At 46.7% G+C, this 16,671-nt stretch overlaps 1 protein-coding gene across 13 annotated transcripts in view; it reads left to right on the forward strand.

Annotated features, from left to right (window-relative positions):
• LOC124045654 (membrane-associated guanylate kinase, WW and PDZ domain-containing protein 1-like) overlaps positions 1-16,671 on the forward strand; it is a 209,337-nt gene that overhangs the window by 174,584 nt on the left and 18,082 nt on the right. For 12 of the 13 annotated variants that reach the window (XM_046365124.1, XM_046365125.1, XM_046365119.1 and 9 more), the window contains 5 exons: positions 2,003-2,037; positions 4,355-4,619; positions 9,503-9,594; positions 15,550-15,745; positions 15,991-16,293. In XM_046365124.1, the coding sequence (XP_046221080.1) occupies positions 2,003-2,037; positions 4,355-4,619; positions 9,503-9,594; positions 15,550-15,745; positions 15,991-16,293 (891 nt within the window). The remainder of the gene's footprint in view (positions 1-2,002; positions 2,038-4,354; positions 4,620-9,502; positions 9,595-15,549; positions 15,746-15,990; positions 16,294-16,671) is intronic. The other variant, XM_046365117.1, reaches the window with a different exon arrangement.

Below are 16,671 nucleotides of genomic sequence, written 5' to 3' on the forward strand. Positions count from 1 at the left end.
TATGCTATCAATCTAGTATCCAAGGTAGTATGCTATCAATCTTGTATCCTAGGTAGTTTGCTATCAATCTGGTATCCAAGGTAGTATGCTATCAATCTGGTATCCAAGGTAGTATGCTATCAATCTGGTATCCAAGGTAGTATGCTATCAATCTTGTATCCTAGGTAGTATGCTATCAATCTGGTATCCAAGGTAGTATGCTATCAATCTGGTATCCAAGGTAGTATGCTATCAATCTGGTATCCAAGGTAGTATGCTATCAATCTGGTATCCAAGGTAGTATGCTATCAATCTGGTATCCAAGGTAGTATTCTGCTGCAGGTGTTTTTTATATAATAGCCTACATGACTTTAGATTTATGAGGTTCTATCTGCAAAAATATGATTCTGAGATAATTGGCTTTAACGTTCCAAACCCTCATTGGTAAAACATGTTTTATCTTGTATTCTTTATGGCTTAACAGCGGGAGAATATTACCTAGGTAGAGGACATTGTACAGAACAAGGCTTTGTCAATAACTCAGTTTTGACAAAATGCAGCTAGAACCTTAGAATTCCTGTTGAGTTGATACAAAGACAAAGAAGGAAGGGACAATAGTGCTTATCGGTATCTCTGCTGCTCTGCTCAGTGGGCTACTTGTCATGGATTCTGTACCAGTTGCTTGAAACAGGTTGATTGTATCAGTTGGTTTTACAATTTAGGGTTTTGTTTCACTGCTAAACTGTGTGAATGGATATCATGGTTGTGAGGGATTTGGAATAAACTTTAAATGTAGATTATTGGTATTCATTGGTATTGGTATTATTGGTATTCATCATCCCATTACTTCTAGTGTGTGTGTGTGTGTGTGTGTGTGTGTGTGTGTGTGTGTGTGTGTGTGTGTGTGTGTGTGTGTGTGTGTGTGTGTGTGTGTGTGTGTGTGTGTGTGTGTGTGTGTGTGTGTGTGTGTGTGTGTGTGTGTGTGTGTGTGTGTGTGTGAAGGAGAGTCGGGGGGGGGGAGATGCCAGCAAGCAAGCCACAACGTGCAAGGATGAGGTGGGGGAGGGTATAGGAAAAAAAGAGAGCGGGAGAAAGAGAGGGAGGGAGTAGACAAGATCTGCTTCTCAATGTGTGAGCGCTAAGCAGAGGAGCTGCTGCCTGCTGTAGGTGAACACACAGAGACATTCAGAAGATGCTCTCAGTGAGAGGGGAGCTGACAATGGCCTTCCATATCATGCTCAAGCTCCTGGACTCTTGGTAATACAGATGTAGGATCTTCATTTGATCCCCCTGTTGCAGGATAACTTTCCTGGAAATGTAAAACTTGTAGTGTATTTGAGGTTTAAAAAGGATTCTGAAGTTTACTTTCCAGATGAAATTTCAAACGTGATCTTCCCTTACGAAAAATGTATCAACCCCTGCAAAAATGTCCATTAATTAAAATCCACATAAGAATTCACATTTCCTGTTGTTGCAGGATTATTTTCCTGCTGTAGAAAATTGGTCTCAAATTAAGATCCTAAATCTGTAGTTGAGATTCTACCTGCAGAGTGCTGTGTCTCATTCTCGTTTGGTGGTTTAGTCGCTCAGTGGCTCTTCTTCAGTGGTACGGTGGATGGGAGCAACCTTCTGCAGCGTCAGTCAGTCAGTCAGTCAGTCAGTCAGCTTCACTAATGCAGAGAGATCAGTAGCTCCTGTCTTAGTAGAAGGTGAGGGTGAGGGTGAGGGTGAGAGAGAGAGAGAGAGAGGAGAGAGAGAGAGAGAGGGAGGGGGAGAGAGAGAGAGAGGGAGGGGGAGAGAGAGAGAGAGAGTCACTCTGGCTAACGCACAACGTAGCACAGCGCAGTGGCACTCTGAGAATGAGAGAGAGTGAGAGCTGGGCTAGCTCAGCTCTGCAGCAGGACCCGTCGTCCTTGCGTCCATCCGCCTGTCCGGTGAAGTGGTTGTTTTTGCTCGGGGTGAACGGTTACGGAGTAACGCCGGTCATTAATGCTCTCTCTGTCTCTCTGCCGCTGCTTTGCAGGAGTGGTGCCAGCCAAGAGGAGCCCCAAGCTGGTGGTAAGTACAACACAACTCTCTTCTCCTTCTTCTCCCTTTCCTCCTCTGCATTAGTGTTATTCCCCCGGTGCATGCCTGCTTTCTACTGGATGGATGTGGGGGCTATTTAAAGAACAAAAGACATGGATCCTTCCATATACCTCCCCTGCTACTTGTCTTTCTCCCCTCTTTCCCCTCTCTCTCTCCCTCACTGTCTGTGACCTCCTTTTCTTTCTCTCTTTCTGAAACTCCCCATTGCTCCCTCTCCCTGTCTTTTCTCTCTCCATATTATATCTCTCTTTCTCTCCCGCTCTCTCTCTCTTCCTCCCTCCACCTCTCCCATGCCGTCATACTATCAGCGATTAAGGTTGGCCTTGGTGCCCTGGTTAAGTCGTTGTATTAGTGACCAGCTGGTAGGGGTGGCATAGGGTCATGGATGAGGGGAAAGAGGGAGGAGGGAGGGGCTGTCATAGTAGTGGCTTGTGTAGAGGAGGATAGATTAACAAATAATGATGGAATGAGGGAAAGACCTGAAGGAAATGTTAGAGGCATTCTATGGGAGTGACTCACATGCTTGAGCCCAGAGGTACAGTGGACAGAGGAGAGGCACACTAGCTACCTCAGTGCTGGAGCAGTAGGATGGCCTCTCCAGGGACAATAACTTTATTCTGAGGTTTAAAGAGCGAACGCCTCCTCATCCTTAACACACATCTTAACCTGATGAGAAGTCAATACTGGCTATGAGGAGACAACACTAGAGCTGTAAATAACACTCAGCCCATGGCATCCCCTGGAGCCTCAACCAGAGGGTAAAGTTGTCCCTAGAATGGATTCTAGATCCGTTTTGTGTTCTGCCACCCTATTGGTTTAAATCAGTATTTGGGGAGGCAGCAAAGGAGGAACACTCCACTCAGAGTGAGTTATGCTCCCAACTGCGTTTTTATTATGACTGTTTATCAAACCTTAGCTCGTCATCAGGTAAAGGGAGGGTGGGCTAAACCTAGTTCAGTGCCAAACGGGCAACTTCTACCCACAGCCATCCACAGAGTATGTATACTATAGGAATGTGGAAAATACATTACATACATATTTCAGTGTTCCTGTTAACAGGAAGCAGGGCTATTTGGGATTAGGGATTAGTGAGATATGGCATCGGTCATAGATGGGGCATCGCTGCTTGAGGTCATGTGACAGGGTGGGGGAGGGGAAGGGCTCTGTAAGGGTTGAGTGGGGGCAATGGTGACCCTGGTCGGTTGCCACTGTCAATTCGTTTTTCACGATGGGAAAGCAGTCTTTGTGTTGTATCATTGAAATGTCAGGCTGCATGCAAGTCTGTGTCAGCCTCTAAGCGCTGTTCTGCCTCTGATGCTGGGCTTTGAATATGTGCTTAGAGTACACTGCCATTTGCAAGAGGGACCAAATTGTCTTGGTGTATTTGCAAAGTGTGGGCTTGTAAGTGTGTTTTTGTTTCTACTAACAAGCTTGTGTTTGCTTTTCCTCTCATGCATGATGTTGATTTTAATATTTTATCAACCATAAGAAATATCATAGAACTGTCAAATGTCTTAATGTATCCAGATAGAACCTGATGACACGGTTTCCTTGGCCTGAACCTGTATGTTCAATGTGTTAGACACCTCCAGGTTTTTCATATTCCATTTGATAAGCTTCTTCAAATGTCCCACAGTCTTAGAACCAAGCTTAGAGGTCTTATATTCAGTGAATTGCACTGAACTGAATATATCTTTTTTGTATAAAACAAAATATAAAAAACTGAAAACTAGTGTTATTGGCTGAGAGGTTTGGAACATTAATTCTGTACAATTGTGAAAATGATGATAATGCCCTTTTAGTGTAAGAGCTATTTGAGAAGACCGTCTGAAATGTCAGCCCGTTTTGGTGGGAAGCAGTTCTTGCCTTCCTGGTGTCATGATAGATGGGGGGACATGAACATAGTGTGTGTATGAATAAACACATCCTGTTGTCTTATTGTAATATAAAGAAACTATTCAGAGACTGTTCTGTGTGTGGGCGTCATAGAAACCATGTCATCTCTCCCGCACACCGTTAGAATGCAGCTCTTACTGACCGACCCAATCAATTCACTTGGTGTTTCTATGATAATGACCTTGGATGGTTGTTTCCTTATTCTCTCTCTCGACTACCTTCCCTTCTTACTCATCTCTCTTTTTTCACTCCGTCTTTATTCTGTCTTCTCTTATTCGCCCTCTCTTTCTCCTTCTTTCTCACTATCCCCTCACCTTCTCGTCTTATCTCTCTCCCCCTGTCTTCCACCCTTTCTCCCTCCTCTCTCTCCCTCCCCATTCTGTCCATTCAGCAGCAGCTGGAGAGGAAGGACAGTCAGAGCAGCTCCCAGCACAGTGTGTGCAGCCATCGCAGCACCCACATAGACTCTCCCAGCCACCTCTCCTCCAACATGCCCAGTGAGGCCGTAGGCCCCCCTCCGGCCGCCCCCACTCACCTGTTGCCTGGCCTGCCTCCCCTGCCCACCCATGACCCTGGAGATGGTACCATGACCCTCCAGAAGAAGCCAGACCCCTTCAAGATCTGGGCCCAGTCCAGGAGCATGTATGAGAGCAGACGTGAGTCATCAGTCATCACTTCACTGTGGTTGTTTGGCACAACTGAAGTGTAGGTTCAACAATGCTGCCGAACACAAATACATCAAACATTTATAAACTAGAGTGAATGAGCCTGGGATCTGATCATCATGCCTGTTGATTGGTGGGCAGAGAGAAACTCTTGAAACTTTTCTGATTATTCTGTTGGGATTAGACTAGGCAGTGTATGAGTGTGTTTAAGTAAGTGGGTGTTGCATTGTGTCCTGGAGGAGAAGCATTGTTAAGTACTTTGTAGGAACAGTGTGTGTGTGTGTGTGTGTGTGTGTGTGTGTGTGTGTGTGTGTGTGTGTGTGTGTGTGTGTGTGTGTGTGTGTGTGTGTGTGTGTGTGTGTGTGTGTGTGTGTGTGTGTGTGTGTGTGTTTGAGTCAAACCTGACTCTGTGACAGAAGATGTCTCGGAGAGCTTCGTCTCCTTCAGACACGGACGTGTTTCTTGCTCTGTGAGGCTATCGACACCTCTCATTATAGGACTGTGTAGGTCTGATGCCAGCGGAATTAGGGACTAGAAATGCAGGATCACATGCATCCTACCCTGCTGACAACTCAGAAATGAAATATATGGTATATCCAGTGTTGACACACGTCATGAGCTACTTGACAAAAATAATGTAGATGTTCTCATCAGCAGAAAAATAATAATCATCTATTTGAACAATAGTGTGGTGCATACAATACTTTTTCCTTGTTCTAACCCTAAGAATTGGGAATGATATTAGGTACACTGGGCGATAGAAGGCAGCCCCGTTTTGAGTTGTAAAAGCAGAAACATCTGTTCTTAAGACTCTCCCCCATATCCTTTGCAGTCACAACTCAAGTCCTCCATTATTCATGAGTGGAGGAGGGCGCCACCCCACTTATTTACTATACTCACTACAAGTCTCTTGAGAGAAATGGTTTGCTCTCCAAACAATGGGTCATTCATTTCCATCTAGGGGGCAATATGATGACTCCTCGAGAAAAACAGTTATTCTTTATTAAAGAGTCTGGTCATTTACAGCACATTGCAACATATACAATTAAACTGAGTGGGGAGACAAGCAATCATAACTTAGTGTAATAAGAATGTAATGTTGTTTTCTCAAATGCCATTTGCACTTTATAAGAGGCAGGCCGTTGCAGGTCTGGCAACAATAATGTGTTTACATTCATGGTGTATTAAAAATGCATCCGTTATCAGAATCAATTCATTATGTGTGCACGTGCAGCTTGTGTGTGTCTGTCTGTCTGTCTGTCTGTCCGCCCGTCCGTCCGTCCCTCCGTCCGCCCGCCCGTCCGTATGTATGTACGTACGTATGTATGTATGTATGTATGTATGTATGTATGTATGTATGTATGTATGTATGTATGTATGTATGTATGTATGTATGTATGTATGTATGTATGTATGTATGTATGTATGTATGTATGTATGTATGTATGTATGTATGTATGTATGTATGTATGTATGTCAGTGAGTAGTGCTAGTTGCCTGCCAGCCTCAGCCTGTTTGTGTGTGTGCTAGCAGGTGGTGTTGCAGTGCTGGTTAATCAGTGCAGGTGGTGTTGCAGTAATCAGTGCAGGTGGTGTTGCAGTGCTGGTTAATCAGTGCAGGTGGTGTTGCAGTATTGGTTAATCAGTGCAGGTGGTGTTGCAGTGCTAGTTAATCAGTGCAGGTGGTGTTGCAGTGCTGGTTAATCAGTGCAGGTGGTGTTGCAGTAATCAGTGCAGGTGGTGTTGCAGTGCTGGTTAATCAGTGCAGGTGGTGTTGCAGTATTGGTTAATCAGTGCAGGTGGTGTTGCAGTACTGGTTAATCAGTGCAGGTGGTGTTGCAGTATTGGTTAATCAGTGCAGGTGGTGTTGCAGTACTGGTTAATCAGTGCAGGTGGTGTTGCAGTATTGGTTAATCAGTGTAGGTGGTGTTGCAGTACTGGTTAACCAGTGCAGGTGGTGTTGCAGTATTGGTTAATCAGTGCAGGTGGTGTTGCAGTGCTAGTTAATCAGTGCAAGTGGTGTTGCAGTGCTGGTTAATCAGTGCAGGTGGTGTTGCAGTAATCAGTGCAGGTGGTGTTGCAGTGCTGGTTAATCAGTGCAGGTGGTGTTGCAGTATTGGTTAATCAGTGCAGGTGGTGTTGCAGTACTGGTTAATCAGTGCAGGTGGTGTTGCAGTGCTGGTTAATCAGTGCAGGTGGTGTTGCAGTAATCAGTGCAGGTGGTGTTGCAGTGCTGGTTAATCAGTGCAGGTGGTGTTGCAGTATTGGTTAATCAGTGCAGGTGGTGTTAACTGGTTCAGTGCAGGTGGTGTTGCAGTACTGGTTAATCAGTGCAGGTGGTGTTCAGTATTGGTTAATCAGTGGTGGTGTTGCAGTACTGGTTAATCAGTGCAGGTGGTGTTGCAGTGCTGGTTAATCAGTGCAGGTGGTGTTGCAGTACTGGTTAATCAGTGCAGGTGGTGTTGCAGTATTGGTTAATCAGTGCAGGTGGTGTTGCAGTGCTGGTTAATCAGTGCAGGTGGTGTTGCAGTGCTGGTTAATCAGTGCAGGTGGGTGTTAATCAGTGCAGGTGGTTAATCAGTGCAGGTGGTGTTGCAGTATTGGTTAATCAGTGCAGGTGGTGTTGCAGTACTGGTTAATCAGTGCAGGTGGTGTTGCAGTACTGGTTAATCAGTGCAGGTGGTGTTGCAGTGCTGGTTAATCAGTGCAGGTGGTGTTGCAGTATTGGTTAATCAGTGCAGGTGGTGTTGCAGTGCTGGTTAATCAGTGCAGGTGGTGTTGCAGTATTGGTTAATCAGTGCAGGTGGTGTTGCAGTGCTGGTTAATCAGTGCAGGTGGTGTTGCAGTATTGGTTAATCAGTGCAGGTGGTGTTGCAGTGCTGGTTAATCAGTGCAGGTGGTGTTGCAGTATTGGTTAATCAGTGCAGGTGGTGTTGCAGTATTGGTTAATCAGTGCAGGTGGTGTTGCAGTATTGGTTAATCAGTGCAGGTGGTGTTGCAGTATTGGTTAATCAGTGCAGGTGGTGTTGCAGTACTGGTTAATCAGTGCAGGTGGTGTTGCAGTGCTGGTTAATCAGTGCAGGTGATGTTGCAGTAATCAGTGCAGGTGGTGTTGCAGTTCTGGTTAATCAGTGCAGGTGGTGTTGCAGTGCTAGTTAATCAGTGCAGGTGGTGTTGCAGTGCTGGTTAATCAGTATGTAAAGTAGAGCCAGTAGAATCTAGGTCTGCTGCTGATTAAATATTAACTGGGCCTGGTGATCCCTCCACCATGGAGCTGATCTTACTGTTTGTTGGGCTGGATTATTAGAATGGGTTAGAGTTGGAGATGGGTGTTGAGAGGTATTTAATGTGTGCTGGTGCGTCTGTGTGTCTGTCATGGACTCATATCAGCATTATGGTGCTCTGTGGTGTTGGTGGTGTCAGGAGATAGGACAGAGATAGGACTGAGACGGGCTAGAGATGAGACCATGCTGGGACCCTCCTGCAGCGGATATGTTTTCTGACAGTTACAGGCTGTGCTTGCGTGTGTGCGTGCAAGAGATAGAGAGATCTGCTGTGCTAGGGACAGCGATCAGCGGAAGGCTAATGACTTATCCAACCTACACACGCACACACGCACACACAGACAGACAGACAGACAGACAGACAGACAGACAGACAGACAGACAGACAGACAGACAGACAGACAAGTGAAAGGACAGACATAGACAGACAGACAAGTGAAAGGACAGACAGACAGACAGACAAGTGAAAGGACAGACAGACAGACAGACAGACAGACAGACAGACAGACAGACAGAAAGGACAGACAGACAGACAGACAGACAGACAGACAGACAGACAGACAGACAGACAGACAGACAGACAGACAGACAGACAGACAGACAGACAGACAGACAGACAGACAGACAGACAGACAGACAGACAGACAGACAGACAGACAGACAGACAGACAAGTGAACGGACAGACAGACAGACAAGTGAAAGGACTGACACAGACAGACAGACAAGTGAAAGGACAGACAGACAGACAGACAAGTGAAAGGACTGACATAGACAGACAGACAAGTGAAAGGACAGACAGACAGACAGACAAGTGAAAGGACAGACAGACAGACAGACAGACAGACAGACAGACAGACAGACAGACAGACAGACAGACAGACAGACAGACAGACAGACAGACAGACAGACAAGTGAAAGGACAGACAGACAAGTGAAAGGACAGACATAGATAGGTAGACAAGTGAAAGGACAGACATAGATAGGTAGACAAGTGAAAGGACAGACAGACAGGCAGACAGACAGACAGACAGCTAGCTAGCTAACTTATAAAACCTGTCCATGCCCTGTGTTCAGACTGGCCCTGTGGGTGAACAGACTAACACCAAATTGCCTGTGTCCTCTCACAGCCACGCATGTTTGTGTTCCTCAGAGAGAGACGGAACGAGAAAAAGAGGCAGAGAGTTAGAAGGTCACATTCATAGAGAGCATGTATATGGCATTTGTTCCTCCTGTCCTCTGGGAGCCAACCCTGCACCTGAGAGAAGGAACCTAATATGCCCAGTGATGCAGAGGAGGGGGTGTTCATACCAGATAGTTTAATAACAAGATCTAACTGAACTGAATTGAAATGTAGTCCAACGCCAGGATAGTGGGCTTGAATCCCGGGGCCACCCATACGTAAAATGTATGGACGCATGACTGTAAGTCGCATTGGATAAAAGTTTCTGCAAAATGGTATATATTATATTATGAATACTGAACTTAATTGCAGTGTATTGATTAATGCAACAGTCATGTAGGTTTAACCTTCTGAGTGTCAGGTCTACTCCCTGTTTCACCTCCACTGAGCTCTTGTGTTGTGTTTTTCAGAGCCAGATTGCCAGGAGCAGGAGATCTTCCTGTGGCGGAAGGATACAGGTTTTGGGTTCCGCATCCTGGGAGGAAATGAGGCTGGAGAGCCGGTGAGTATCTGTGCACCGTTCCTCCATCATATCCCTTGTCTGTCACAGGTTTTTGGATGCACCAACGAACAGCAAAAGGTTTGTAATGGGATCTTTTCATGCAGCACACCATTCATTTACAGTGCTTTCGGAAAATATTCAGACCCCTTGAGTTTTTCCACATTTTGTTACGTTATCAGTTATCATGGACTATCCGTATTCAAAAATGTATTAAAATTGTTTTTTCACTCATCAATCTACACACAATAACCCATAATAACAAAGCAAAAACGTTTTTATTTATTTTTTTTTTTTAAATTTGTGTATATAAAAATGTATATAAACCTTTTTTAAATTAAATATCACAATTACATAAGTACTCAGACCCTTTACTCAATACTTTGTTGATGCACCTTTAGCAGTGGTTACAGCCTCGAGTCTTCTTGGGTGTGACGCTACAACCTTGGCACACCTGTATTTAAGGAGTTTCTCCCATTCTTCTCTGCAGATCCTCTCAAGCTCTGTCAGGTTGGATGGGGAGCATTGCTGCACAGCTATTTTCAGGTCTCTCCAGAGATGTTCGATCGGGTTCAAGTCCAGGCTCTGGCTGGGCCACTCAAAGCTATTCAGAGACTTGCTTTGTCTTGGCTGTGTGCTTAGGGTCGTTGTCCTGTTGGAAGGTGAACCTTCGTCCCTGTCTGAGGTCCTGAGAGCTCTGGAGTATGTTTTCATCAAGGATCTCTCTATATGTTGCTCCGTTCATCTTTCCCTCAATCATGACTAGTCTCCTTGCCACTGAAAAACATCCCCATGGCATGATGATGCCATCACCATGCTTCACCGTAGGGATGGTGCCAGGTTTCCTCCAGACATGACGCTTGTTATTCAGGCCAAATAGTTCAATCTTGGTTTCATCAGACCAGAGCATCTTGTTTCTCATGGTCTTAGAGTCTTTGAGTGCCTTTTGGCAAACTCCAAGCGGGCTGTCATAGCTTCTGTCTGGTCACTCTACCATGAAGGCTTGATTGGTGGAGTGCTGCAGAGATGGTTGTCCTTCTTGAAGGTTTTCCCATCTCCACAGAGGAACTCTAGAGCTCTGTCAGAGTGACCATTGGTTCTTGGTCACCTCCCTGACCAATGCCCTTCTCTCCTGATAGCTCAGTTCGGCTGGGCGGCCAGCTCAAAGAAGAGTCTTGGTGGTTCCAAACTTCTTCCATTTAAGAATGATGGAGGCCACTATGTTCTTGGGGACCTTCAATGCTGCAGAAATGTTTTGGTACCCTTCCCCAGATCTGTGCCTCGACGCAATCCTGTCTCGGAGCTCTACAGACAATTCCTTCCACCTCATGACTTGGTTTTTGCTCTGACATGCACTGTCACCTGTGAGACCTTGGGGCGGCAGGGTAGCCTAGTGGTTAGAGCGTTGGACTAGCAGCCAGGTTGCAAGTTCAAATCCCCGAGCTGACAAGGTACAAATCTGTCGTTCTGCCCCTGAACAGGCAGTTAACCCACTGTTCCTAGGCCGTCATTGAAAATAAGAATTTATTCTTAACTGATTTGCCTAGTTATATAAAGGTAAACAATATATACACTGCTCAAAAAAATAAAGGGAACACTTAATCAGCACAATGTAACTCCAAGTCATGAAATCAAACTGTCCAATTTGAAAGCAACAATGATTGACAATACATTTCACATGCTGTTGTTGAAATGGAATAGACAAAAGGTGGAAATTATAGGCAATTAGCAAGACACCCCCAATAAAGGAATGGTTCTGCAGGTGGTGACCACAGACCACTTCTCAGTTCCTATGCTTCCTGGCTGATGTTTTGGTCACTTTTGAATGCTGGCGGTGCTTTCACTCAAGTGGTAGCATGACAGGGAGTCTACAACCCACACAAGTGGCTCAGGTAGTGCAGCTCATCCAGGATGGAACATCAATGCGAGCTGTGGTAAGAGTGTCCAGAGTGTCCAGAATATGGAGGCGCTACCAGGAGGCAGGCCAGTACATCAGGAGACGTGGAGGAGGCCGTAGGAAGGCAACAACCCAGCAGCAGGACCGCTACCTCCGCCTTTGTGCAAGGAGGAGCAGGAGGAGCACTGCCAGAGCCCTGCAAAATGACCTCCAGCAGGCCAAAAATGTGCATGTGTCTGCTCAAATGGTCAGAAACAGACTCCATGAGGGTGGTATGAGGGCCCGATGTACACCAGTGGGGGTTGTGCTTACAGCCCAACACCGTGCAGGATGTTTGGCATTTGCCAGAGAACACCAAGATTGTCAAATTCGCCACTGGCGCCCTGTGCTCTTCACAGATGAAAGCAGGTTCACACTGAGCACATGTGACAGACGTGACAGAGTCTGGAGATGCCGTGGAGAACGTTCTGCTGCCTGCAACATCCTCCAGCATGACCGGTTTGGTGGTGGGTCAGTCATGGTGTGGGGTGGCATTTCTTTGGGGGTCCACACAGCCCTCCATGTGCTTGCCAGATGTAGCCTGACTGCCAATAGGTACCGAAATGAGATCCTCAGACCCCTTGTGAGACCATATGCTGGTGCGGTTGGCCCTGGGTTCCTTCTAATGCAAGACAATGATAGACCACATGTGGCTGGAGAGTGTCAGCAGTTCCTGCAAGAGGAAGGCATTGATGCTATGGACTGGCCCGCCCGTTCCCTAGACCTGAATCCAATTGAGCACATCTGGGACATCATGTCTCGCTCCATCCACCAACATCAAGTTGCACCAAAGACTGTCCAGGATTTGGCGGATGCTTTAGTCCAGGTCTGGGAGGAGATCCCTCAGGAGACCATCCGCCACGTCATCAGGAGCATGCCCAGGCATTGTAGGGAGGTCATACAGGCACGTGGAGGCCACACACCAATAAAGGAAAATCTTGCTTGTTTGTAGGTGACCAAATACTTATTTTCCACCATCATTTGCAAATAAATTCATTAAAAATCCTACTATGTGATTTTCTGGATTTTTTTCTTTCTCATTTTGTCATAGTTGAAGTGTACCTTTGATGAAAATTACAGGCCTCTCTCATCTTTTTAAGTGGGAGAACTTGCAGAATTGGTGGCTGACTAAATACTTTTTTGCCCCACTGTATATAGACAGGTGTGTGCCTTTCCAAATCATGTCCAATCAATTGAATTTACCACAGGTGGAATCCAATCAAGTTGTAGCAACATCTCAACAATGATCAATGGAAACAGGATGTTCCTGAGCTCAATTACGAGTCTCATAGCAAAGGGTCTGAATAGTTATGTAAATAAGGTATTTCTGTTTTTTGTTTTTATTAAATGTGCAAAAATGTCTAAAAACCCTCTTTTCGTTTCGTCATTATGGGGTATTGTGTGTAGATTGATGAGAATTTCGGCTGTAACGTAACAAAATGTGGAAAGAAAGCCACTGTGTACATGACTGACAATTAAGCATTCCAAAGCAAGACTGGAAGCATAAAACATGTATCTGCATTCCCCATTTCTGGTTATTACATCACGTGTTACATCATAAATAAACACTAAAGTTCTGAATTAAACAGCACTGCTGCGTGATACTGCGTGTTAAAAGGGCAGCTGATGTACTGAACCTCAATATTCTATTACAGCCTCATCACTATGTTTCCTGTCAGAGTCCCTGCCTTTTGGGTTTTCTTGGTTAAGCTTCAAACACACACACACACACACACACACACACACACACACACACACACACACACACACACACACACACACACACACACACACACACACACACACACACACACACACATACACATACACATACACATACACACACACAACACTCATTCTGTGTCGGCTCACACTGTGATGCTCGACCGAACCAACAGCCTCATAGTCTTCCTTCTCTCTTCTGTCTGCATCAGTTGTTCTCCCCCACTCTCTCCCTCTAATTTGAAGCAGTATAAATGTAGATTCCACTGTCTGTTTCTGTGTCTCTGAGAGATATGACTGGTGCTGTCTGTTACATGAGGTAGGCCTGTGTGCTGTCCTTAGGAGATTAATTCAGGCAGATTTAGACAGAATGTGTTGGTTATGTGGCATATTTTTCTTTCAGAGACATGAACAGAGAGAAAGTAGAGAAAGGGAGTTATATATAGTATATTAAATCAAGCACACACCCATGCAATCTCCATAGAAAAACATTGGCAGTGGAATGGCCTTAATGAGGAGCTCAGTAACTTTCAACTTGGGACCTTCATAGGATGAAGTCAGTTTGCAAATGTCTGCCCTGCTAGAGCTGCCCCAGTCAACTGTAAGTGCTGTTATTGTAAAGTGGAAATATCTAGTAGCAACAACGGCTCAGCAGCGAAGTGGTAGCGCTCACAGAATGGGACCGCCAAGTGCTGAAGCGCGTACCGAGTTCCAAACTACCGCTGGAAGCAACGTCAGCACAATAACTGTTCGTTGAGCTTCATAAAAGGGGTTTCCATGGCCGAGCAGCCGCACACAAGCCTAAGATCACCATGCACAATGCCAAGCGTCAACTGGAGTGGTGTAAAGCTAGCCGCCATTAGACTCTTGAGCAGTGGAAATTCTGTAGTGATGAATCACGCATCACCATCTGGCAGTTGGACAGACAAATCTGGGTTTAGAGGATGCCAGGAGAACGCTATCTACCCAAATTAAATCAAATGTATTTATATAGCCCTTCTTACATCAGCTGATATCTCAAAGTGCTGTACAGAAACCCAGCCTAAAACCCCAAACAGCAAGCAATGCAGGTGTAGAAGCACGGTGGCTAGGAAAAACTCCCTAGAAAGGCCAAAACCTAGGAAGAAACCTAGAGAGGAACCAGGCTATGAGGGGTGGCCAGTCCTCTTCTGGCTGTGCCGGGTGGAGATTATAACAGAACATGGCCAAGATGTTCAAATGTTCATAAATGACCAGCATGGTCAAATAATAATAATCACAGTAGTTGTCGAGGGTGCATCAAGTCAGCACCTCAGGAGTAAATGTCAGTTGGCTTTTCATAGCCGATCATTAAGAGTATCTCTACCGCTCCTGCTGTCTCTAGAGAGTTGAAAACAGCAGGTCTGGGACAGGTAGCATGTCCGGTGAACAGGTCAGGGTTCCATAGCCGCAGGCAGAATAGTTGAAACTGGAGCAGCAGCACGGCCAGGTGGACTGGGGACAGCAAGAAGTCATCATGCCAGGTAGTCCTGAGGCATGGTCCTAGGGCTCAGGTCCTCCGAGAGAGAGAAAGAAAGAGAGAATTAGAGAGAGCATACTTTAATTCCCACAGGACACCGGATAAGACAGGAGAAGTACTCCAGGTATAACAAACTGACCCTAGCCCCCCGACCCATAACCTTGTGCAGCATAAATACGGGAGGCTGAGACAGGAGGGGTCAGGAGACACTGTGGCCCCATCCGATGATACCCCCGGACAGGGCCAAACAGGAAGGATATAACCCCACCCACTTTGCCAAAGCACAGCCCCCACACCACGAGAGGGATATCTTCAACCACCAACTTACCATCCTGAGACAAGGCCGAGTATAGCCCACAAAGATCTCCGCCACGGCACAACCCAAGGGGGGGGGGCGCCAACCCAGACAGGAAGATCACGACAGTGACTCAAACCACTCAAGTGACGCACCCCTCCTAGGGATGGCATGAAAGAGCACCAGTAAGCCAGTGCCAGTACCCCAATGCATAGTGCCAACTGTAAAGTTTGGTGGAGGAGAAATAATGGTCTGGGGCTGTTTTTCATGTTTCGGGCTAAGCCCCTTAGTTCCAGTTCAGGGACATTTTAACGCTACGGCATCCAATGGCATTCCAGACGATTCTGTGCTTCGGGACGGAATGGAACATCAAATGGTTTAATTTAGCTGCATTGAACTTGAACTACAAGTAAAGTACAAGGCTGATTTATATGTATCATGTTTTGTAGATCTAGAGTATTCCCATAATGAAGTACAGAGCTAATGTATCTGTATTGTATTTTGTAGATCTATATTGGGCACATAGTGAAGTATGGAGCAGCAGATGAGGACGGGCGTCTGCGTTCGGGGGACGAGCTCATCTGTGTGGACGGCACGGCGGTGGTGGGCAAGTCTCACCAGCTGGTGGTGCAGCTGATGCAGCAGGCCGCCAAGCAGGGCCACGTCAACCTCACTGTCCGACGCAAAAGCTCAGGATACGGAGGTGAGGACGGGTCACAGAGGCATATGCATACACAGGCAAACACTCACCACACACACTCACCATACAGACTCACCCCACACACACTCACCACACACTCCACCTACACTATCCACGCTAGTTAAAACCTATTGCTTATTGGCTCAGTGAACCATCACTAGCCCGTGCCAAACATAAGGGGGGGATATTTGCTGAACAGGTTTTTATATTGCCTGCCCACCTCTTCATTCCCCCTATCTCTTCTTCAGTGGGTAAAGGGGAGGGTGATGTGCCCCCATCCCCGGCCTCGTCGCACCACAGCAGCACCCAGGCCCCCTCCCTGACCGAGGGCAAGCGAACCCCCCAGGGCAGCCAGAACTCCCTCAACACAGTCAGCTCCGGCAGTGGCTCCACCAGTGGGATCGGCAGTGGGGGAGGAGGGGGCTCCGGCAGTGCTGTGGTCCCCGCAGCCCTGCAACCATATGACATGGAGATCCAACGCGGAGAGAACGAGGGCTTCGGATTCGTCATTGTGTCGTCGGTCTCCAGGCCTGATGCCGGGACTACTTTGGGTGAGTGGGATGGGCAATGCTACGGTGGTCTGGGTTATGGTGAGCTGAGTGGGATGGGCAATACTACGGTGGGCTGGGTTATGGTGAGCTGAGTGGGATGGGCAATGCTACGGTGGGCTGGGTTATGGTGAGCTGAGTGGGATGGGCAATACTACGGTGGGCTGGGTTATGGTGAGTTGAGTGAGATGGGCAATGCTAAAGTGGGCTGGGTTATGGTGAGCTGAGTGGGATGGGCAATACTACGGTGGGCTGGGTTATAGTGAGCTGAGTGGGATGGGCAATACTACGGTGGGCTGGGTTATGGTGAGCTGAGTGGGATGGGCAATGCTACGGTGGGCTGGGTTGGGCTGAGTGGGATGACGGTGGGCTGGGTTATGG

This window comes from Oncorhynchus gorbuscha, linkage group LG10 (assembly GCF_021184085.1).
Source record: "Oncorhynchus gorbuscha isolate QuinsamMale2020 ecotype Even-year linkage group LG10, OgorEven_v1.0, whole genome shotgun sequence".
Lineage (NCBI taxonomy): Eukaryota > Metazoa > Chordata > Actinopteri > Salmoniformes > Salmonidae > Oncorhynchus > Oncorhynchus gorbuscha.